The sequence below is a fragment of the Zonotrichia albicollis genome, unplaced genomic scaffold (assembly GCF_047830755.1).
Source record: "Zonotrichia albicollis isolate bZonAlb1 unplaced genomic scaffold, bZonAlb1.hap1 Scaffold_254, whole genome shotgun sequence".
Lineage (NCBI taxonomy): Eukaryota > Metazoa > Chordata > Aves > Passeriformes > Passerellidae > Zonotrichia > Zonotrichia albicollis.
In genome coordinates this window covers 4,079,002-4,100,996 of record NW_027428428.1, presented here as the reverse complement: position 1 = coordinate 4,100,996, position 21,995 = coordinate 4,079,002, and the positions used below count along the sequence as shown (strand labels likewise).

The 21,995-nt window shown below is 52.5% G+C and overlaps 1 protein-coding gene, 1 long non-coding RNA gene and 1 pseudogene across 2 annotated transcripts in view; 1 reads left to right on the top strand and 2 right to left on the bottom strand.

The window, feature by feature from the left end:
* Positions 1 to 21,995, bottom strand: part of LOC141727740 (uncharacterized) — a 572,619-nt gene that overhangs the window by 368,580 nt on the left and 182,044 nt on the right. The window lies entirely within an intron of this gene.
* LOC141727759 (olfactory receptor 14C36-like) lies at positions 7 to 1,312 on the top strand (annotated as a pseudogene).
* On the bottom strand, positions 16,737 to 17,669 carry LOC141727758 (olfactory receptor 14J1-like). Its single transcript, XM_074534042.1, has one exon. The coding sequence runs from the start codon at positions 17,667 to 17,669 to the stop codon at positions 16,737 to 16,739; it is 933 nt and encodes a 310-aa protein (XP_074390143.1).

Here is a 21,995-nt window from a genome sequence, read left to right as displayed (position 1 = left end):
GGAAGCATGGGAAGGTGGTCTCCCTCCACCTGGGAAAGGTTAAAGCTGGGAGAAACTCTGAACAGGTCAGAATGAGGGACCATCGCCCCTCACCCTCCACTCATCTCTTTGCCTCCCAGAACTTGCTCTGTTTTCCCTGAGTGCAGTAAAAATATTGAGGGTTTCTGATATTCAAGAATACCAGGAGAGACATGGAGGGAGCTCAAAAACAAAGACTCAGAACTCTTAAACACAGCAACATGTTAATTTTCAATAAAAATTATCTGTGTGTGTTACAGAGGAGGATTTGTAGGAAATGGCTTTGGTTTTGGTTAGAGGTATCTCCTCTAACTCTGCACTGTCCTTTGTCCATGAACAGATCCCCATGTGCACCCCAGCAAATGTCCAACAGCAGCTCCATCAGGCACTTCCTCCTGCTGGCATTGGCCGACACGCGGCAGCTGCAGCTCCTGTACTTCTGCCTCTTGCTGGGCATCTCCCTGGCTGCCCTCCTGGGCAACGGCCTCATCATCAGCGCCGTAGCCTGCGGCCAGAACCTGCACACGCCCATGTTCTTCTTCCTGCTCAACCTGGCCCTCAGCGACCTGGGCTCCATCTGCACCACTGTCCCCAAAGCCATGCACAATTCCCTCTGGGACACCAGGAACATCTCCTACACAGGATGTGCAGTCCAAGTCTTTCTGATTTTCTTCTTTCTTACAACAGAGATTTATCTCCTGACCATCATGTGCTACGACCGCTATGTGTCCATCTGCAAACCCCTGCACTACGGGACCCTCCTGGGCAGCAGAGCTTGTGCCCACATGGCAGCAGCTGCCTGGGCCAGTGGCTTTCTCCATGCTCTCATGCACACAGCCAATACATTTTCCCTGCCCCTGTGCCATGACAATGCCCTTGGCCAGTTTTTCTGTGAGGTGCCCCAGATCCTCAAGCTCTCCTGCTCACGCTTCAACCTCAGGGAACTTGGGCTCATTGTGATTAGTGCCTTTTTAGCATTTGGCTGTTTTCTGTTCATTGTTTTCTCCTATGTGCAGATCTTCAGGGCTGTGCTGAGGATCCCCTCTGAGCAGGGACGGCACAAAGCCTTTTCCACCTGCCTCCCTCATCTGGCCGTGGTCTCTCTCTTCCTCAGCACCTCATTTTTGCCTACCTGAAGCCCACCTCCATGTCCTCCCCATCCCTGGATCTGGGTCTGTCAGTTCTGTACTCGGTGGTGCCTCCAGCCCTGAACCCCCTCATCTACAGCCTGAGGAACCAGGAGCTCAAAGCTGCAGTGTGCAGACTGATGACTGGTTGCTTTCAGAAACATTAAACCGCCAGCCAATTTCGGCAAATCAATTGTAATGAAAGTCATCTTTGATACTTGTTGATTTCATGTTGGAGGTTCTTTTTCTCTGTTTTACTCTTTTAATCTTGTCAAAAAAAGAAATGTCATTGTTAGTGTCATTCCTTAATTTTTTTTCTCTCCTATGGCCAAAGACTGTATCAGTGAGGGGCTGTGCCCTTGGCAGCTTTAAAGGAAAGAAAGGGTCTCCCAGCAAAGGTTTCTGCAGAAAAAGCAGCACTTGGTGTTGCCAGTGCTGCTGCCTTGGCCCTGCCCCGCTGCCCTGGTGGCCGTGGTGTTGCTGCAGGGCCTGAGTGCTCTCGGGGCCGGGCACAGCCCTGGGGGTGGCAGTGCCGGGGCTGCAGCAGGGACAGGCCATGGGCACTGCTGGGGCAGCACTGACGCCTCAGCCCAGGGCCTGGGGGCTCCAGGCTCCTTGCCCAGGCTCTCTCAAGAACACACCCAGGCCAATGCTCAGCACAGAAAACCCCCCGTGAGCAGCCCCAGGCTGGCCGTGGGCAGGCTGGGGGCAAACAGCATGGCTGGGGCTCTGCAAGGGCCCTGGGGAAGACGGGAAGGAGCAGCAGAGCAGGGGCTGATCCATCCCCAGTGCGCTGCACAGCCCAGGGCAGCGTCCCAGAGCGTCCTGATGGAGCTGCCAACAACATCCCCCCTCTGCAGCCCTGGCCTCTCCCCCAGCTCACACAGGGGCCCCATCCTTGCAGGCACAGACACGGCAGCACTGGCTCAGCAGCCCCTGTTTGCATTGCACAGAGCAGGGGGAGCACCCCCATGCTGTTGGTGTGGGGACATGAACCTGAGGGAGCACAAATGCCATCAGCCCCTGGGGCCAGCAAGGGCTGGGGGACACCAGGGAAACCACTCAGCTTTGTCCTGGCCTCTGCAGTCAGCCAGAGAGTTTGTTCCCATCAGCTGGGAGTTTCCTGTCCCACTGCAGACGCTGTTGTGCTCAGAGCCAGGGCTGCCAGGCAGCCACCCCCAAACTGCCCTGAGCATTTCCTTGGCTTCACTTTATTTACTTTCTTTACTCTTTGCTTTCTTTACTCTTCCTGCTATAAATTTCTTTGCTTTTTTTACGCTTCCTGCTACACATTTCTTCTTATTTCCCACTCCTGTTCCCTGCCCTGCAAACAGCCCATCCCTATTTGCCCTTTCCTCTCTGGCCCCACTTGCAGTTCCTGACTTGGCACCATGGGAATGTCCCTTGGGCAGCAGGATCATCCTACAAGTGCTGCAGGAATTGTCTGCAGGCTCCTGCAGTGCCTGGTGCTGCTCCCTTGCCAGAGGCACCCCAGGCCAGGGGGGCACATCTGGGCTGCTGTGTCTGGCTCTGGGGCTCCCTGTTCTGGGCAGTGAGGAGGAGCTGCAGAGGCTCTGCAGGACTGACAGGATGGGCTTAGGGGCTGGCAGGAGAAGCTGAGGGACCTGGGCTGCTGGAGCTTCTCAAGAGGAGGCCCAGGGCTCCTCCTGCAACTGCTCCAATGGTGGTTTCAGAGAATCCCAGAATCAGCAAGGTTGGAAACGACTTTGGGGATCATGAAGTCTAACCTGTGCCCTGGCACTGCCTTGTGTTCCCTGAGCCTCTTCTTCTCCAGGATAAACAACCCAGGCTCCCTTAGCGGCTCCTCACAGGACTTGTGTTCCAGACCCCTCCCCAGCCTTGTTGTCCTTCTCTGGACACGCTCCAGCCCCTCCATGTCCTTCCTAAACTGGGGGCCCAGAACTGGACACAGCCCTCGAGGTGTGGCCTCACCAGTGCCGAGTGCAGGGGAAGAATCCCTGCCCTGCTCCTGCTGGCCACACCATTCCCGATGCAGGCCAGGAGCCATTGGCCTTCTTGCCCACCTGGGCACACTGATGCCTCATGTCCAGCCTGCTGTCCATCAGTGCCCCCAGGTCCCTTTCTGCCTGGCTGCTCTCCAGCCACTCTGTCCCCAGCCTGTAGCACTGCAGGGGTTGTTGTGGCCAAAGTTCCAGACCCAGCACTTGGTCTTGTTCAACCGCACCTTGTTGGATTTTGGCCCTGGATCCAGCCTGTCCAGGGCCCTGTGCAGAGCCCTCCTACCCTCCAGCAGATCCACACTCACACCCAGCTTGGTGTCATCTGCAAATTTGCTGATGCTGGACTCAGTCCCCTCATGCAGATCATCAGTGCAGATACTGAAATCCACGCTGGCTGGCTCTGATCCCTCGGCCACCATGTGGGCGTTCTGTGATGGCACTCAGGGTGATCTGTTCCATAACCTTGCCGGGCACCCAGCTCAGGCTGACAGGCCTGGAGTTCCCCAGCTCCTCCTAACAGCCCTTCTTGGGGATGGGCTCACACTGGTACCTCCAGTCCTCTGGGACCTCCCTACTGAGCCAGCACTGATGGTGAATGATAGAGAGCAGCTTGGGGAGCTCATCCACAGCTCCCTCATCCCCCCGGGATGGATCCCATCTGATCCCACACACCAGTGTGCATCTGAGTGGCTCAGCAGGTCCCCAGCTGCTTCCTCCTAGATTCCAGGGGCTGTTCTGCTCCCTGTGCCCTTCCACCAGCTCAGGAGAACTCTTGTCCCAAGGATAACCTGTCTTATTCTTGAAAAATGAGGCAAAGAAGGGCTTAGGTACCTCAGCATTTCCCTCATATTTGGTAACCCCATCTCCCCCAATAATGAATGCAGATTGTCCTTGTACCTCTATTTGTCATTAATTTATTTATAGAAACCTTTTTCTTATCCCTCACAGAAGTGGCCTGGTTTAGTCTTAAGCTTTCACCTCTCTAATTTTCTTTCTGCATAACCTAACAATATCCTTAAACATTTCCTGAGTTACCTGTCTCTCTGTCCAAAGGTGATGCACTTTATTTTTTCCCCAAGTTGCTGCAAAAGGCCCATCACGTACAGAACTTCACCTGTTGGCTAAAGTACACCTCAGAGGAGGAAAATACAAGAGTCTATAAATTAAAACAGGGAAAGCAAGCTAGGAAAGTAAAAGAAGAGGCTGGGAAGGCTAACAAGAACTGGGACTCCCTTGACCACCTACCTCCCTCCTACCCTTGCAGTACCTCAAATCCTTCCTCCAATGCCTCTTTCTGTGGACCCAATTCCTCCTCCTCTCCCAGCTGTCATTCCTTTACCACCTCCTAACCCAGTTACACCTCCACCACCTTCCCCTCCACCCTCTCCTTACTCTCTTTACTCTTCACTACCGTCCCCTTACCTCTGCCATCTCATGCACCCCCTTATTCACCAGCAAGTTCCTGCTCTGCCTCCCCCAGCACAAACGAGAAGCCAAACAACATCTCAGAATCTCATGCCCAAGAGTGCAGTTACCCAGTCAGCCTCCACAGCTGATGTTGTAACACCTGGTCCAAAGTGGCAAAAGTGAAAAATTGTTCCCCCTCAGAGAAGTTCCCATGGGCAGGGTGGCCAGTGAGATTGGATTTATAAACGCTCCCTTGACTGCGTCCAAAGTTGGAAACTTTAAGAAAGAATTGCGAAATTTAGTGGAAGACCCAGTAGGAATCGCAAATCAAATTGATCCATCTTTAGCCCTAATATTTATACATGGGGAGAACTGAACTCCATCTTTAGCATCCTATTTTCTTCGGAAGAGACTCGATTAATACGAACTGAAGGAATGAAAATTTGGGAGAGAGAAAACCAACCTGGGCCCCCAGGTGACCAAAAAATGCCTTCAGTGGAGCCTGACTGGGACCCTAATCAAGAAGAGGGGAGAAGGAACATGAGAGGTTACAGGTCCCTAATGACCAGAGGGATAAAAGAATCAGTCCCTAGAGGGAGTAATACCAGGTTAGCGTTGGACGGCACCCAGGAAAAAGAAAACACCCCAGCACCATGGCTTAATGGGCTAAAGCAAAACTTCCAGATTTACTCTGATGTTGACCCAGACAGCCCAGAAGACCAATCTTGGGCTCCCTGCAGTTGGGGATGACCCCAAGAATCCTTTTTTCCCAGCCTGATGTTTCCAAGAAGGAGTCTGAATTCTTTGGCTCTGGTTTCCAAGGTTGTTTATTGTTTCTTATCTATAACATTTTTTCTCTGGCCTGCTGAGATCTTTTCAGCAGGTCAGACAGAGGCACACTCTCCATCCCGGGGCTGGTGTCTACGATTTATCCTATGAACTATGTGTACTTTATTTATCATTATTTTCCAATACCTAAAGACACACAGCAGGGGACTTTCAATCAAAACAAATGCACCTTTTATTGCATGCCCATAGCAAATGTAACAGAAGGATTAGAAAGGTGATAAAGGACAGAGAGAGAGAGAGAAAGGAGGGTTGGGTTGGGGGAATAGCTACCAACAGGGAGATGAAATCCTCGTGGTCTGGCCAATAGATCCATCTGGTCACGTCGGGGAGAATCTCAAAGCCTTTGGGTAACTCAGGGCTCTTTTATAATCTACCGCCGGGAGGGAGCAGGACGGCACATGGAGGGCACAGTGGAGAATAAATCCATTGGGAACAGGCACAGACAGTCCAGGTCTGAACAGCACAAACCGGTGCCAGCAGTGAGCGGGGCCCGTTGTTTCAGGACTGGTTCCTATGGGAAACATCCCGCTTCCCATGGCAGACATCCCGCTCCAGTCAGGCCAGCACCCCTGGGATAGAATTTGAAGGGTCTCAGTCTCAGTCCTAGGGGGGCCTTCAATCTCCGTCCGTGACGGCGGCTGTGAGGCAGATGACGGATCTTGGACCGTCTCTAACAGACTGACATCCCAAAACATAGTAGTAATTATGCATTTCCCCTTAAAAATATAAGTTTTGGAATTAGGAGAATTATAAATATTTTTCTTGCTTATAATACTATTAGTCTATATTTGTAATACAAAATTTTACTATTTATATCTAAATAACCAAAGCTGTTTTGACAGCAAAAAATTTATTGGTCATTAGTTCTAAGTAACACAATTCCCAACATTAATTCATTCAGAAGTGTGGCTATTGATTTTTCCTTCTTTATGCTAATCAGTCCTATTTTGAATCCTTTTGTTATCTTTTTTATCATTTTCAAAGACAGGATAAAAGGGGTCACCTTGGGGTCCGTGGAGACATTTCTGGGGCACATTTGGCGCAGTTTTGGGTCTGGAGAGGGAATTCAGAGAGAACTTGAGAGTCTGGAGGAAACTTGGGTGAGCCAAATGGGCACTTGGAGGGGCACTCAGGGATTCTGAGGAACAGTTCGGGGTCCGGGGCAGCACTTGGGGGGCTCCGACGGGAATCGCTGGGGCGCGGGGGGTGATGGGAGTTGTAGGCACGGGAGGGTGTGTGTGTGTGTGTCTCTGTGTGTGTGTGTGGGTGTGTGTGTGTGGGTGTGTGTGTAATGCAGTTTAACGGGGCCGGGGAGCATCACGGGAGTTCGAGGCCCAGCTGCAGTGGCTCTCAGTAAAGGCGCGGGGCATGACGGGAGATGAAGTCCCGGCTGGAACAGCACTGGGCACGCGCCGCGGACATGATGCGAGCCGTCGTCCCGGAAGTAGCTCCACCGCTTTGTTTGGGGGTCCGGCAAGGCACTTGGTGGACACTTCTGCATCCGAGCCGCGACTTGAGATCCTCGGGGGAACGCAAACGGTTCGGGAGCGCTTGGGGGGAGCTCAGGGAGCTTTAACCGGGCTCTTTAGGGCGGGGGCACGGCAGGAGGCGCGGGACTGTGTTCTGAGGGGCTCTGGGGCCGCGGTGGAGGAGAGGAGATGAATTCCCAGAAGTGGTGTATCGGGTATCTGTAGGGTTGTGAGCACTCAGGGTATCCGGGGACGCTTTTAGGGGCTCCCGAATGGGCACTGAGGGGGTACTGAGGGATCCTGGAGGGTTTGGGGGACAAATAAGGGACAAAGGGGCCGCGGATGTAGGGGGTTCTGTGGAGCGCAGGGCATGACGGGCGTTGCAGTCCCGGCTCCAATGGGGCTCAATCAGGCCGCAGGGCATGACGGGAGTTGTGGCTACCGTAGGCACTGTCCCCGAGTCTCCGGTCTCCGGCGCTGATTGGCTGCTCGCGGTGATGGGCGGGAGTCTCGGCAAATGGGATACGGTGGAGGCGGGAACAGCCCATTCAACTTATCCAGTCCCTCCCAGTACAGACCAGTACAACCCCAGTACAGCCCTGTTTATCACAAGTAGAACCCAGTACGAGCCCAGTGCCCCTCCAGTTCCTCCCAGTACAGCCCAGTCCCTCCCTATACACCTGAGTTTATTCCCAGTCCCTCCCAGTTCATCCCAATGACATCCACAGGATGCCCCAGTGTCCCCAGTCTTCTCCGCAATGGCCCCAGTGTCCCCAGTATGTCCCAGTATCCCCGAGGGTCACTCCCAGTATGTCCCAGTGTCACCCACAGCATTCCCAGTGTCCCCAGTATGTCCCAGTCCTCCCCAGTGTTTCCAAGGACAGTTTAATTTCTCACGGTGGCCGTGGCAGCCAAACCCAGCAGTGGGGTCAGTGCAGTGCCCATGGCCACAGCCCCTTGCAGTGCCCAGTGCAGCTTGGGCTGATGATCCACCCTCACAGCTGGCCCAGGGCAGCTCTGCAGTGCCTTTGGTGGCACCTGGGGCTGGCACACACCTGAGCAGGGTGTCTGTTCGCACTGGGGAAACTCAGGAGGTTCAGATTGCTTCAAAAAACCCCAAAAAGGAAAAACCCCTCTTAGGCTGGGTGCAGCCAGCTCTGCAAGCACAGCAGGGCCCAGGGCAGTGAGGACAGACAGGATGGGGCTGGGCAATGTGGAGCAAGGTTGTCCACACTGGGTCAGAGCTCCAGGCACAGCTTCTGTGAGCAGGCCAGAGCTGCTGAGGAGAGACCCTGGGTCAATATCAATCACACAATGCTGCAATCACCTCTGCTCTAAAGAGAAATTTAACAAAAGACACCCTTTAAAAAAGGAATGTATATTTTATTACTGCTCTTTGAAATCTTTCTCCATAACTGGACTAGGAAAACTTTAATGACACTCTCAGGGCTTTGATGTTGTTTACATCAAACTCAGTCCTTGACAGTGTCTTCACAAAACTTCTCAAGAACTCAAAGTTATATTTAGACTCCAAATTTTCTTGGAGTTTTAATGGCTCCCACTGAGGACCATGACTGCCTGCCTCTGCTTGCCCACACAAAGGCTCCTTCTGGGGGACATGCTGCACCACAGCCCTGCCCTGGCAGGGAAATTCCTTTCTGTTTGGGTCCCTTCTGTTTTCCCTATCTGCCCATTGCATTAATTCTTTCTTTCTCTGGCTGTTCTCTATTATGCCAAAATGATCCACCATCTCTGAAACCTCGCTTCAATCCCTCCCAGATCTCCTCTGCTGTCCTCAGTTTCCACTCCACTCAGCACAGAGCTCCTCTCATTTGGTATTTCAGAGGGTATAATTTACTCAGGCCTGAGCTGTAGTGAGGGATAACTCCCAACATCACATGGAAATGTAATCCTACCAGTGTGTTGTTTATATACAGTCACTAAATGTGAATTACAATTTACCCATTTCCATAAATCACACCCCAAGTTCCCAGATTCAGTCCTTGTTTTCTCTATCCCTGCACCCTTGAGCCAGATGTCTTCATCTTCCCTCCAGCCATTCCTGCTGGGAAAGCAGCCCCTGCATGCCTTGTTCTGTGCTGAAAGTTCACAGGCACAGTAAAAACTGAATTAATTAACCCTTTTGGTATCAGCCCCAGGCTTTGTGTGGGCAGGCAGAGGCAGGCAGGAGGCAGAGCTGTCAGCAAAGGAAGGGCCCAGGCAGGTGGGGCAGCCGGGGGATGCCGACAGCCTGCAGGGACAGAGGCGCAGGGCAGGGACACCGTGGGACAGCCTGGGCTGCACAGGGCACAGGGATGGGCAGCAGCTGCAAGACAGCCCTGCCAGAGCCACCTTGGGCAGCACTTTGGCCATGGCTGCTGGGCCTGGGCCGGAGGCAGGAGCAGGAGACAAGTGACCCTTGCAGGCCTGGGGCCTCATTGCCTCCTTGTCCCTGCTCAGCAGCCTGGCAGGGGCCGCCCCATGCTCCTGCCCTTGGCATTGCACATCCCCACATGCCAGTGCCCATCCCGGGAAGAGCCCTGAGCAAGGAGGGAGGGACAGGATCTGCCTGGCCAGGGGCTGGGGCTCAGGCCTTGGCCCTTTGCATTCCTCAAACACATCCAGGTGTCTCAGCACCAGAGACACCTTTGCCTTCTTTGTCCCCAGCTGTCATCACTGCCTCCAGTGTTCTGCTCTAACTGGAACCTGGGGACTCTTTCCCAGTGGTGTCCCTCGGGGGAGGCATTAAAACTTCAAGAAAATTTGGAGTTTAAATTTAACTTTGTGTTATTGACTCTCAAAGACTGTGTCTGATGTAAACAACAGCAAAGCCCTGAGAGGGTCATTAAAGTTTTCCTAGCCCAGTTATGGAGAAAGTTTTCAAAGAGCAGTAATAAAATATACATTCCTTTTTTAAAGGGTGTCTTTTGTTAAATTTCTCTTTAGAGCAGAGGTGATTGCAGCATTCTGTGATTGATATTGACCCAGGGTCTCTCCTCAGCAGCTCTGGCCTGCTCACAGAAGCTGTGCCTGGAGCTCTGACCCAGTGTGGACAACCTTGCTCCACATTGCCCAGCCCCATCCTGTCTGTCCTCACTGCCCTGGGCCCTGCTGTGCTTGCAGAGCTGGCTGCACTCAGCCTAAGAGGGGTTTTCCCTTTTTGGGGTTTTTTGCAGGAATCTCAAACTGCTGAGTTTCCCCAGTGCAAACAGACACACTGCTCAGGTGTGTGCCAGCCCCAGGTGCCACCAAAGGCACTGCAGAGCTGCCCTGGGCCAGCTGTGAGGGTGGATCATCAGCCCAAGCTGCACTGGGCACTGCAAGGGGCTGTGGCCATGGGCACTGCACTGACCCCACTGCTGGGTTTGGCTGCCACGGCCACCGTGAGAAATGAAACTGTCCTTGGAAGCACTGGGGAGGACTGGGACATACTGGGGAACACTGGGAACGCGGTGGGAGACACTGGGACATACTGGGGACAATGGGGCCATTGCGGGGAAGACTGGGGACACTGGGGCATCCTGTGGATGATATTGGGGGGGAACTGGGAGGGACTGGGCTGTACTGGGAGGGACAGGAGGGGCACAGGGGTTGTACTGGGTTCTACTTGGGATGAACTGGGCTGTAGTGGGGTTGTGTTGGTCTGTACTGGGGATGAACTGGGCTCTACTGGGAACGACTGGAGAAGTTGAATGTTCCCGTCTCCACCGCATCCCATTTGCCGAGATTCCCGCCCATCACCGCCCAAAGCCAATCAGCGCCTGGTTTAGGACCTCGGATGCGGTGTCTGATATTGGCCCTTTTTTTTTTTTTTTTTTTTTTTTTTTTTTTTTTTTTTTCCTCGCAACTCCCGTCATGCCCCGCGGCCCCATTGAGCCCCTTTGGAGCCGGGACTACAACGCCCGTCATGCCCTGCGCTCCACAGAACCCCGGGACCCGCCACTGCTTTGTCCATTCATTAAGTGTCCGCCAGACCCTCCAGGATCCCTCAATGCCCCCTCAGCGCCCATTCGGGAGCCCCCAAAAGGGTCCCCGGACCCCCTGAGTGCTCCCAACCCCACAGATGCCCGGTACAGCCACTTCTGGGAATTCATCTCCTCTTCCCAGCCGCGGCACCAGAGCCCCTCAGAACAGTCCCGCGTATAAAATTCCTGTCGAGCCCCCCGCCCTAAAGAGCCCGGTTAGAGTTCCCGGAGCTCCCCGCAAGTGCTCCCGAACAGTTTATGTTTACCCGAGGATCTCAAGTCACGGCTCGGACGCGGAAGTGTCCACCAAGTGCCTTCCCGGACCCCTAAACAAAGCTGTGGAGCTACTTCCGGGACTACGGCTCCCATCATGCTCCGCGGCGCATGGCCAGTGCTGTTCCAGCCGGGACTTCATCTCCCGTCATGCCCTGCGTCTCCACTGAGAGCCATTTCAGCTGCGCCTCGAACTCCCATGATACTCCGCGGCCCCGTTAAACTTCATTAGACCTGCGCCTACAACTCCCATCAATCTCCACGCCGCTGAAAGCCCCATCAGAGCCCCCCAAGGGCCCGCCCGGACCCCGAAGGGCCCCAAATTCCCCTCCCTGACCTCCAAGGGTCCTCCTGGACCCCCAAGTGCTGCCCCGGACCCCGAACTGTCCCTCAGAATCCCTGAGTGCCCCTCCAAGTGCCCACCTGGCTCCACTAACTGTCCACCAGACCCTAAGTTCTCTCTGAATTCCCTCCCCAGACCCAAAACTGCCACAAACGTGCCCCAGAAAGTTCTCCATGGACCCCGAAGTGGCCCCTTTTACCCTTTCTGTGAAATTGAAAAAAAGATGACAAAATGATTGAAAATAGGATTAATTACCATAAAGATAGATAAATCAATAGCACACTGGTTAATGAATTGATGAAGGGAATTGTGTTACTTAGAACCAATGACCAATAAATTTTTTGCTTGCTAAAAAAGTATGGATTTTTTAATATAAAAATTAAAATTTGGTAATACAAATATAGAATAATACTATTATAAACAAGAAAAAATAGTTATCCTTTATTAATTCATTACATTTAATTTTATGGGAAAATGCATAAATTTTTTATGCTTTGGGATGTCATTCTGTAGGACACGGTCCAAAGATCCCTCATCTGCCTCACGACCACAGTCAAGGACAGAGATTGAAGCGCTCCCCAAGGACTGAGACTGAGACCCTTCAAATTCTAACCCAGGGGTGCTGGCCTGACTGGAGCGGGATGTCTGCCATGGGAAGCGGGATGTTTCCCATAGGAACCAGTCCTGAAACAACAGGCCCCGCTCACTGCTGGCACCGGTTTGTGCTGTTCAGACCTGGACTGTCTGTGCCTGTTCCCAATGGATTTATTCTCCACTGTGCCCTCCATGTGCCGTCCTGCTCCCTCCCGGCGGTAGATTATAAAAGAGCCTTGAGTTAACCAAAGACTTTGAGATTCTCCCTGACGTGACCAGATGGATCTATTGGCCAGACCACGAGGATTTCATCTCCCTGTTGGTAGCTATTCCCCCAACCCAACCCTCCTTTCTCTCTCTCTCTGCCCTTTATCGCCTTTCTAATCCTTCTGTTACATTTGCTATGGGCATGCAATAAAAGGTGCATTTGTTTTGATTGAAAGTCCCCTGCTGTGTGTCTTTAGGTATTGGAAAATAATGATAAATAAAGTACACATAGTTCATAGGATAAAACGTAGACACCAGCCCTGGGATGGAGAGTGTGCCTCTGTCTGACCTGCTGAAAAGATCTCAGCAGCCCAGAGAAAAAATGTTATAGATAAGAAACAATAAACAACCTTGGAAACCAGAGCCAAAGAATTCAGACTCCTTCTTGGATACATCAGGCTGGGAAAAAAGGATTCTTGGGGTCATCCCCAACTGCAGGGAACCCAAGATTGGTCTTCTGGGCTATCTGGGTCAACATCAGAGTAAATCTGGAAGTTTTGCTTTAGCCCATTAAGCCATGGTGCTGGGGTGTTGTCTTTTTCCGTCCAACGCTAACCTGGTATTACTCCCTCTAGGGACTGATTCTTTTAACCCTCTGGTCATCAGGGACCTGTAACCTCTCATGTTCCTTCTCCCCTCTTCTTGATTAGGGTCCCAGTCAGGCTCCACTGAAGGCATTTTTTGGTCACCTGGGGGCCCAGGTTGGTTTTCTCTCTCCCAAATTTTCATTCCTTCAGTTCGTATTAATCGAGTCTCTCCTGGGGAAAATAGGATGTTAAAGATGGAGTTCAGTTCTCCCCATGTATAAATATTAGGGCTAAAGATGGATCAATTTGATTTGCGATTCCTACTGGGTCTTCCACTAAATTTCGCAATTCTTTTTTAAAGTTTCCAACTTTGGGCGCAGTCAAGGGAGCATTTACAAATCCAATCTCACTGGCCACCCCGCCCATGAGAACTTCTCTGAGGGGGAGGAACAATTTTTCACTTTTGCCACTTTGGACCAGGTGTTACAACATCAGCTGTGGAGGCTGACTGGGTAACTTCACTCTTGGGCATGAGATTCTGAGATGTTGTTTGGCTTCTCGTTTGTGGTGGGGGAGGCTGAGCAGGAACTTGCTGGTGAATAAGGGGTGCATGAGATGGCAGAGGTAAGGGGACGGTAGTGAAGGGTAAAGAGAGTAAGAAGAGGGTGGAGGGGAAGGTGGTGGAGGTATAACTGGGTTAGGAGGTGGTAAAGGAATGACAGCTGGGAGAGGAGGAGGAATTGGGTCCACAGAAAGAGGAATTGGAGGAAGGATTTGAGGTACTGCAAGGGTAGGAGGAGGTAGGTGGTCAAGGGGATCCCAGTTTTTGTTAGCCTTCCCAGCCTCTTCTTCTTCTTTAACTTTCCTAGCTTGCTTTCCCTCTTTTCATTTATAGACTCTTGTATTTTCCTCCTCTGAGGTGTACTTTAGCCAACAGGTGACGTTCTGTATGTGATGGGCCTTTTGCAGGAACTTGGGGAAAAAATAAGGTGCATCACCTTCGGATAGAGAGTCAGGTAACTCAGGAAATGTTTAAGGATGTTGTTACGTCATACAGAAAGAAAATTAGAGAGGTGAAAGCTTAAGGCTTAACCAGGCCACTTCTGTGAGGGATGAGAAAAATGTTTCTGTAAATATATTAATGGCAAAACGAGGCACAAGGACAATCTGCATTCATTATTGGGGGAGATGTGGTTACCAAATATGAGGGAAAGGCTGATGTACCTAACCCCTTCTTTGCCTCATTTTTCAAGAATAAGACAGGTTGTCCCTGGGACAAGTGTTCTCCTGAGCTGGTAAATGGGCACAGGGAACAGAACAGCCCCTGTATGTCAGGAGGAAGCAGCTGGGGACCTGCTGAGCCTCTCAGATTCTCACAGGTGCATGGGATTGGATGGGATCCATGCTAGGGGGATGAGGGAGCTGTGGATGAGCTCCCCAAGCTGCTCTCCATCATTCACCATCTGTGCTGGCTCAGCAGGGAGGTCCCAGAGGACTGGAGGTGCCAGTGTGAGCCCATCCCCAAGAAGGGCTGGAAGGAGGAGCTGGGGAACTCCAGGCCTGTCAGCCTGACCTGGGTGCCCGGCAAGGTTATGGAACAGATCACCTTGAGTGCCATCACAGGGCACCCACAGGATGGCCCAGGGATCAGAGCCAGCCAGCGTGGATTTCAGTATCTGCACTGATGATGTGCATGAGGGGACTGAGTCCAGCATCAGCAAATCTGCAGATGACACCAAGGTGGGTGTGTGTGGATCTGCTGGAGGGTAGGAGGGCTCTGCACAGGGCCCTGGACAGGCTGGATCCAGGGCTCAGATCCAACAAGGTGCGGTTGAACAAGACCAAGTGCTGGGTCTGGAACTTTGGCCACAACAACCCCTGCAGTGCTACAGGCTGGGGACAGAGTGGCTGGAGAGCAGCCAGGCAGAAAGGGACCTGCAGGGACTGATGGACAGCAGGCTGGACATGAAGCAGCAGTGTGCCCAGGCGGGCAAGAAGGCCAATGGCTCCTGGCCAGGCTCAGGAATGGTGTGGCCAGCAGGAGCAGGGCAGGGATTCTTCCCCTGTGCTCGGCACTGGTTGGGCAGCACCTAGAGTGCTGTGTCCAGTTCTGGGCCCCCAGTTTAGGAAGGCCATGGAGGGGCTGGAGCGTGTCCAGAGAAGGGCAACAAGGCTGGGGAGGGGTCTGGAACACAAGAGCTTTGAGGAGCAGCTGAGGGAGCTGGGGTTGTTTATCCTGGAGAAGAGGAGGCTCAGGGGAGACAAAGCAGTGTCAGGGCACAGGTTGGACTTGATGATCTCCAAGGTCTTTTCCAACCTTGCCGATTCTGGGATTCTCTGGAACCACCCTTGGAGCAGTTGCAGGAGGAGCCCTGGGCCTCCTCTTCAGAAGCTCCAGCAGCCCAGGTCCCTCAGCTTCTCCTGCCAGCCCCAAAGCCCATCCTGTCAGTCCTGCAGAGCCTCTGCAGCTCCTCCTCACTGCCCAGAACAGGGAGCCCCAGAGCCAGACACAGCAGCCCAGATGTGCCCCCTTGGCCTGGGGTGCCTCTGGCAAGGGAGCGGCACCAGGCACTGCAGGAGCCTGCAGACAATTCCTGCAGCACTTGTAGGATGATCCTGCTGCCAGGGGACGTTCCTATGGTGGCAAATCAGGAACTGCAATGGGGAGTGGGGCCAGAGAGGAAAGGGCAAACAGGGATGGGCTGTTTGCAGTGGAGGGGAGAGGGGTGGGCAATGGGAAGAAATTTGTTTCAGGAAGAGGAAAGAAAGCAAAGGTGAAGCCAAGGAAATTCTCAGGGCAGTTTGGGGGTGGCTGCCAGGCTGCCCTGGCTCTGAGCAACAGCATCTGCAGTGGCACAGGAAACTCCCAGCTGATGGGAACAAACTTTCTGGCTGTCTGCAGAGGCCAGGACAAAGCTGAGTGGTTTCCCTGCTGTCCCCCAGCCCTTGCTGGCCCCAGGGGCTGATGGCATTTGTGCTCCTTCAGGTTCATGTCCCCACACCAACAGCATGGGGATGCTCCCCCTGCTCTGTGCAATGCAAACAGGGGCTGCTGAGCCAGTGCTGCCGTGTCTGTGCCTGCAAGGATGGGGCACCTGTGTGAGCTGGGGGAGAGGCCAGGGCTGCAGAGGGGGGATGTTGTTGGCAGCTCCATGAGGACGCTCTGGGACGCTGCCCTGGGCTGTGCAGCGCAATGGGGATGGATCAGCCCCTGCTCTGCTGCTCCTTCCTGTCTGCCCCAGGGCCCTTGCAGAGCCCCAGCCATGCTGTTTGCCCCCAGCCTGCCCACGGCCAGCCTGGGGCTGCTCACGGGACTTTTCTGTGCTGAGCATTGGCCTGGGTGTGTTCTTGAGAGAGCCTGGGCAACGAGTCTGGAGCCCCCAGGCCTGGCCTGAGGCGTCAGCGCTGCCCCAGCAGTGCCCATGGCCTGTCCCTGCTACAGCCCCGGCACTGCCACCCCCAGGGCTGTGCCCGGCCCCGAGAGCACTCAGGCCCTGCAGCAACACCAGGGCCACCAGGGCAGCGGGCCAGGGCCACGGCAGCAGCACTGGCAACACCAAGTGCTGCTGCTGCTGCTGGGCACAGCTGCTGGGCCAGCACTGATCTGCCCCCAGCTCTGCACACAGACATTGCTGCTGCAGCTCCAGAGAAGGAAACATAAGGGAATCTCCCATGAAAACTCTACTGGGACATCCTTTATATCCTTTAAAGTTACCAAGAGACCAGCTCCTGATTGACACAGTCTGAGGCCACAGTGAATTTTGGAGAAGCAAAATAAGAAGTTGTAGTAAAAATGGCCTTGGTTTATGGAGAATATTAAAAAATGAAAACAGAACAAAAAAAAAAAAAACAATCCAACAAGAAGTATCAAACATTACTTTTATTTCAAGACATATGCAGATATTGGCAACCAGTTTAATGTTTCCTAAATGGTCCACTCATCAGTGTCCACACTGCAGCCTTCAGCTCCTGGTTCCTCAGGGTGTAGATGAGGGGGTTCAGGGCTGGAGGCACCACCGAGTACAGAACTGACAGGGCCAGATCCAGGGATGGGGAGGACATGGAGGGGGGCTTCAGGTAGGCAAACGCTGTAGTGCTGATGAACAGGGAGACCACAGCCAGGTGAGGGAGGCAGGTGGAAAAGGCTTTGTGCTGTCCCTGCTCAGAGGGGATCCTCAGAACCGCCCTGAAGATCTGAACATAAGAGAAAACAATGAACACAAAACAGCCAAATGCTAAACAGTCACTAACTGCAAGAAGCCCCAGTTCCCAGAGGTAGGAATTGGAGCAGGAGAGCTTGAGGATCTGTGGGATTTCACAGAAGAACTGGCCAAGGGCATTGCCATGGCACAGGGGCAGGGAAAATGTATTGGCTGTGTGCATGAGAGCACTGAGAAAGCCAGTGGCCCAGGCAGCTGCTGCCATGTGGGCACAAGCTCTGCTGCTCAGGAGGGTCCCGTAGTGCAGGGGTTTGCAGATGGACAAGTAGCGGTCGCAGCACATCACGGTAAGGAGGAAATACTCTGATCCAATGAAGAACATAAAGAAAAAGAGCTGAGCAGCACACCCAGTGTAGGAGATGTCTCTGGTGTCCCAGAGGGAATTGTGCATGGCTTTGGGGACAGTGGTGCAGATGGAGCCCAGGTCGCTGAGGGCCAGGTTGAGCAGGAAGAAGAACATGGGCGTGTGCAGGTGGTGGCCGCAGGCTATGGCGCTGATGATGAGGCCGTTGGCCAGGAGGGCAGCCAGGGAGATGCCCAGCAAGAGGCAGAAGTGCAGGAGCTGCAGCTGCCGCGTGTCTGCCAATGCCAGCAGGAGGAAGTGCCTGATGGAGCTGCTGTTGGACATTTGCCTTGGCATGGGGATCTGTAAAAAAGTAATCATGGAATACTTGGGTTTGGAGAGGACTTTAAATATCCCAGCACAGCCTGGGGTCACTTTCCCCCCACTGCCTGCCCAGGGCTCTGCTGCCTGGAGCTGTCCTTTCCAGCAGCTGCTTCCCTGTGCCCAGGGCTGGGCCCTGCCAGTGCTGCCAGAGCCCAGCCCAGCCCTGGGGGCTCAGCTCTGCCCTGCAGACCCCTCCCAGCTCAGGCACTGCCCAGGGGCAGCTCTGGCTCTGCAGGCTCTGATGGCAAAATCAGTGCAACCCTGAGGAGGCTGGAGAAGTGACATTGACACTGCCTGTGAGGGGCCCTGTGCTGTTTTCTGTCACTGCCTGCTTTATTCAGAGCTCAGATAATTTTTTTTATTTTTTCTAAACATGAACCGAGAGATTAATATCTACATGCAATTTCCCATCCCAGGAACCCAAAGCAGAAGATTAATAAATTTTTCCCTTTTATGCAGCCCCTGCCTTCCTCCACCCCCTGTATAATCTGCATGGAAATGTTCTGCAGTTAAATGCCATGCTGGGAGCAATCCTATACAATGCAGCATCCTCACCACACAAAGAGAACACTTCCAAGCCTTACCAGCTGTCTCCTCCCACCCAGATCCTGTCCCCCAGTGCTGGAAGCAGCTGTCAGGGCTGGCTGAGAGCTGTCCCTGGCAGGCAGCAGAGTCCCTGCCCCAGCACAGCGCCCTGGGCTGCAGAACCCTGCTCTGCAGGACAGCCCTGGGCACCCCTGGCTGCTCTGCACAAGAGACAATCAGAGAATGTACTCACAGGGTCTGCAGGCATTGGGGACTTCCAGCTTTAGGAGATGGCTCCAGGAGCTGCAGCTGCGTTGTCCTGCAGCCAGAGGTTCCTGTACCAAGGGCTGGCAGTGATTGTGCCCCAGGCACTTCTCAGCCCCTTCCCAGCTCTGACTGATTGAAGCTCTCTGTGCCTCTGTGCTGTGCCCGGGGTGGCTGCAGGCAGTGCCCCAGCCCTGCTGGGCTGGCAGAAGAGCTGCTCATCAAGAGAAATGTGCTTTTGAATCTCCTCTTGGTTACCAGGAGCTGCCTCTGTGCCAGGAGCCCAGCCCAGCTCAGCAGCACAGACACAGCACAAGGACTTTAATGAGCCTCTGGGGCTTTGTGCTCAGGCCCTGAACATCAGTCCCTGAGAGGGAGCTGAAGAAACCTCTCCAGAACTCCAAGGCAGAATCCAACTCCAAAGTTTCTTGGACTTTTAATGGGTCCCACTGAGAAGCACAACTGATAAAGTGTCCCCAGGCCCCAGGCAGAGCAGAGAACTGGAGGCAATGATGACAGGTGGGGACAAAGAGAAGCCAAGTCTTGGTGCCCTGGGGCACAGGAGGGTCTGTGCCACCAAGGGCTGGGAGGAGACACCTTGTCCTGAGGCACTGGAGCCTCCTGGCACAGCCCCAGCCAGGCTGGGCACTGTCAGCCCCTTGTCCTGCCCTCAGCATCCCCCCCTAGCCCACATCCCAGTGGCCTCAAGGATCTGCTGGAAGGAGTCCCTGGGGAGCCTTGCTCAGCAATGGCCCTGGGGGCTCCTGAATGCTCCCAGGGACTGCAGGTTTTCCAAAGAACTTTGGGTTTGTCTTTTGCCTTGGAGTCTCTGAGAGCTCTGTGCAATCATGGCCTCCAATTTTCTGTGGTAATTATTCCCTGTATAGGCTTTCACAGTAACAACACTCAGTGGGGCTCATTAATACTACAGAGTACTTCCTTTATTTTAAGGTACTTGGTGTTTCCCTTTTGATACACACTGTGTGAGAGGTTTTGCAATCATGGCCCCAGTTATCTGCTTTAATGAGTCTCTGGAGAGCTTTGTACTGACACTCAGTGGGGCTCACTAATGCCTTGAGATACTCAAGGTTTTTAAGGTACTTTATGGATTTTAGTACACTTTTAGGTGCTTTTAAGGAATTTCATTCCAAAATTGAGTATCTGAGTGGTTTTTGTGCCTTGCTGGCCTCCAATTCTGTCTTCCAAGGAGTCCATGAGGAGCCTGTGTTGGGTATCTTCCTCCTTTCTGTTTTATAACAAAGATGGAACTGAAAGAATTTTGTAAGACTTTCTAAAAGCATCCAAACAATCATGGGACAATTAACAATACAACAATAATTACTAAGAGAATTAACTGTCCTGTTTTAGCTAGACATCATCCAACCCTTTAGTCCCTTGGACTGGAAGAGTTTATTGAACCAGTCTTTGTTTTCCACTTGAAGCTTCCTGAACCCTTCCTTCAGCACCTGAATGCTCTTGTGGATTGACTCGCTGTGGCTGGAGAGGTTCATGCAACACATGCCCTCAGAGTCTACACAGCCATGCCCATGCACCCAGAATAAAAACTCTATCGCTGTTCTGCAAGGTAGCATGTCTGGTGGTCTCTGTGTCTCAGAGCAGGCCACTCAATGTGAGGGAGGCAGCATTGGTTTGCTCACTTAACAGGCACCCATGATGGTCTAATTGTCCTAAAGCTTTAGCTGCAGCCACCCAAGGTAGTCCAAATTGGGATTGCTACCATCTGATACCTGGATTAAAGCTTTCAAAACCATCTCTTTGATATCATCCAATACTTCTCTGAGGACACCTGATCATCTGGTCGGCTGTGTTGTCCTTCTCCAGCTAGATGGTTGATTATCAATTCCACCCTGGCCTTAATATTAGCATAGTTTGCTATTAATTGATTTAGTAAACACTTCCATCCCTCTTCCTACAGGGCGTATTCTGCAGGTGATAACAACATGGTCATTATATATTTTAACTCATAGTGGGTTAAGACATGTGCTGTAAACATGGCCCTCATTAGGCCATTAAAACAAGGTAAGTCTTTCCTATGGTCTTTACCTGCCCTACACAGATCCTTGACTTCCCCATAAACCAATGGCTGATACCTGGGATTCTGCCCCCTTCTTTCATAACATCCGAGGGCAATGAGGAATTTCAAGACTATTTTCCTGTCTTCTTCTTTTCCCAGGGATCTTCTGGGGCTGAGGGGTGAGGCGGCTGTGAAGAGTCCAAACTGTCTTCTGAGGAGGAAGAGCAGCTTGGAACATAACATTTGGATTAGAAATAGTGTGACCGTTGGGCTTAGCATCTTTGATCCTGGGGTTATATTGTTTCTGGAGGGTGAGGCAAAGGGCACTGCCATTTTGTCAGGTGTTGGGGAGGAAGGGCCTTGATTTAGGATGGCAGACTTCCAGTCTGGCCTTCTGGAGGCATGGCCCAGAGTGGAGGTGGAATGATTGACAGTGGGGCATGACCCGCATTTGTGGGTGTGGAGTCTGGATGTTCGTTCAGGGCAGAAGAGAAGGTTGTGGTAGCAGGAAGTGGAGGACCCAAGATGGAGGGAGGATGATCGGGCTCCCAAGCTACATTCGGGCTCCTTCCAGCTTGAGTCTCCAGGACATGATGCTTCAAGACTGCGTGGCCATTGCCATCTTGGACCATCATGGAAGGTCGGAGAAAGGCAGGTTTGAGGGGAGGTCCCGAGTTAGGAGTGACCAATGGATTGAGTTTTCAACACACTGCTTGCTGGTCAGGGGTTGTGTGGAAAATGGGGAGCATGTGGGGTGCAATGGGGTCCTTTTTGATCAAAATGTTGTACAATTTAACTCCCACTGAGTCCCAAAATTCAGTGGTATGGATTTCATCAGCAGAGGCATCTGGAAAGTTTTTAATGGTCCACCTCATAACTGATTTCAATTCATTCTTTGAAAATGTTATGTCATGCTCGGTGAGAATTAAAGCATCCATATATGCTCTTTTCTACTGTGGACATCTGGCTGCCCATTTTTCTCTTTCTCTGCCTAATGGGGAAGAGCCACTGGAACATCCCAAATAAATTATGGGGTGTGAGTTCATATTGTAAAAACACAGTGGCAAAATGGGCAATAAATGTCTTGCATTTCCCCAAACCCACCTGCAATCCTATGCAGGTGAAACCGTCATTGTCCCAGCAGATCCTGGGCAAGGTCCCTTGAAGCAATGATGAGTCTGCTGGGTCTGGCACAATCCAAAATCCCAGGGAGCACTGACCTATCCATCAGTGAACCCCAGCTGACATGACTGACACAAGGGGCCCTGAATATCATGGTCCCTGTTTGGGTGCCAAATGTCACAATGAAGGTGGCTTTGACAAACCTCTCTAGTTCCCTGACTTCAGGATGAGGGTGGTAAAAATAAAAAGGAGCAGGATCAATGGAGTTGTTTAAACAGAACTTTACTAACAGGGTGAGAAACAATAAACATGGAGAAGTTGAGAACAGTATGAGGGACAGG

Excerpts from the sequence above, each read along its gene's own strand:
- LOC141727758 (XM_074534042.1), bottom strand. The coding sequence starts at position 17,669 with ATGTCCAACAGCAGCTCCATCAGGCACTTCCTCCTGCTGGCATTGGCA.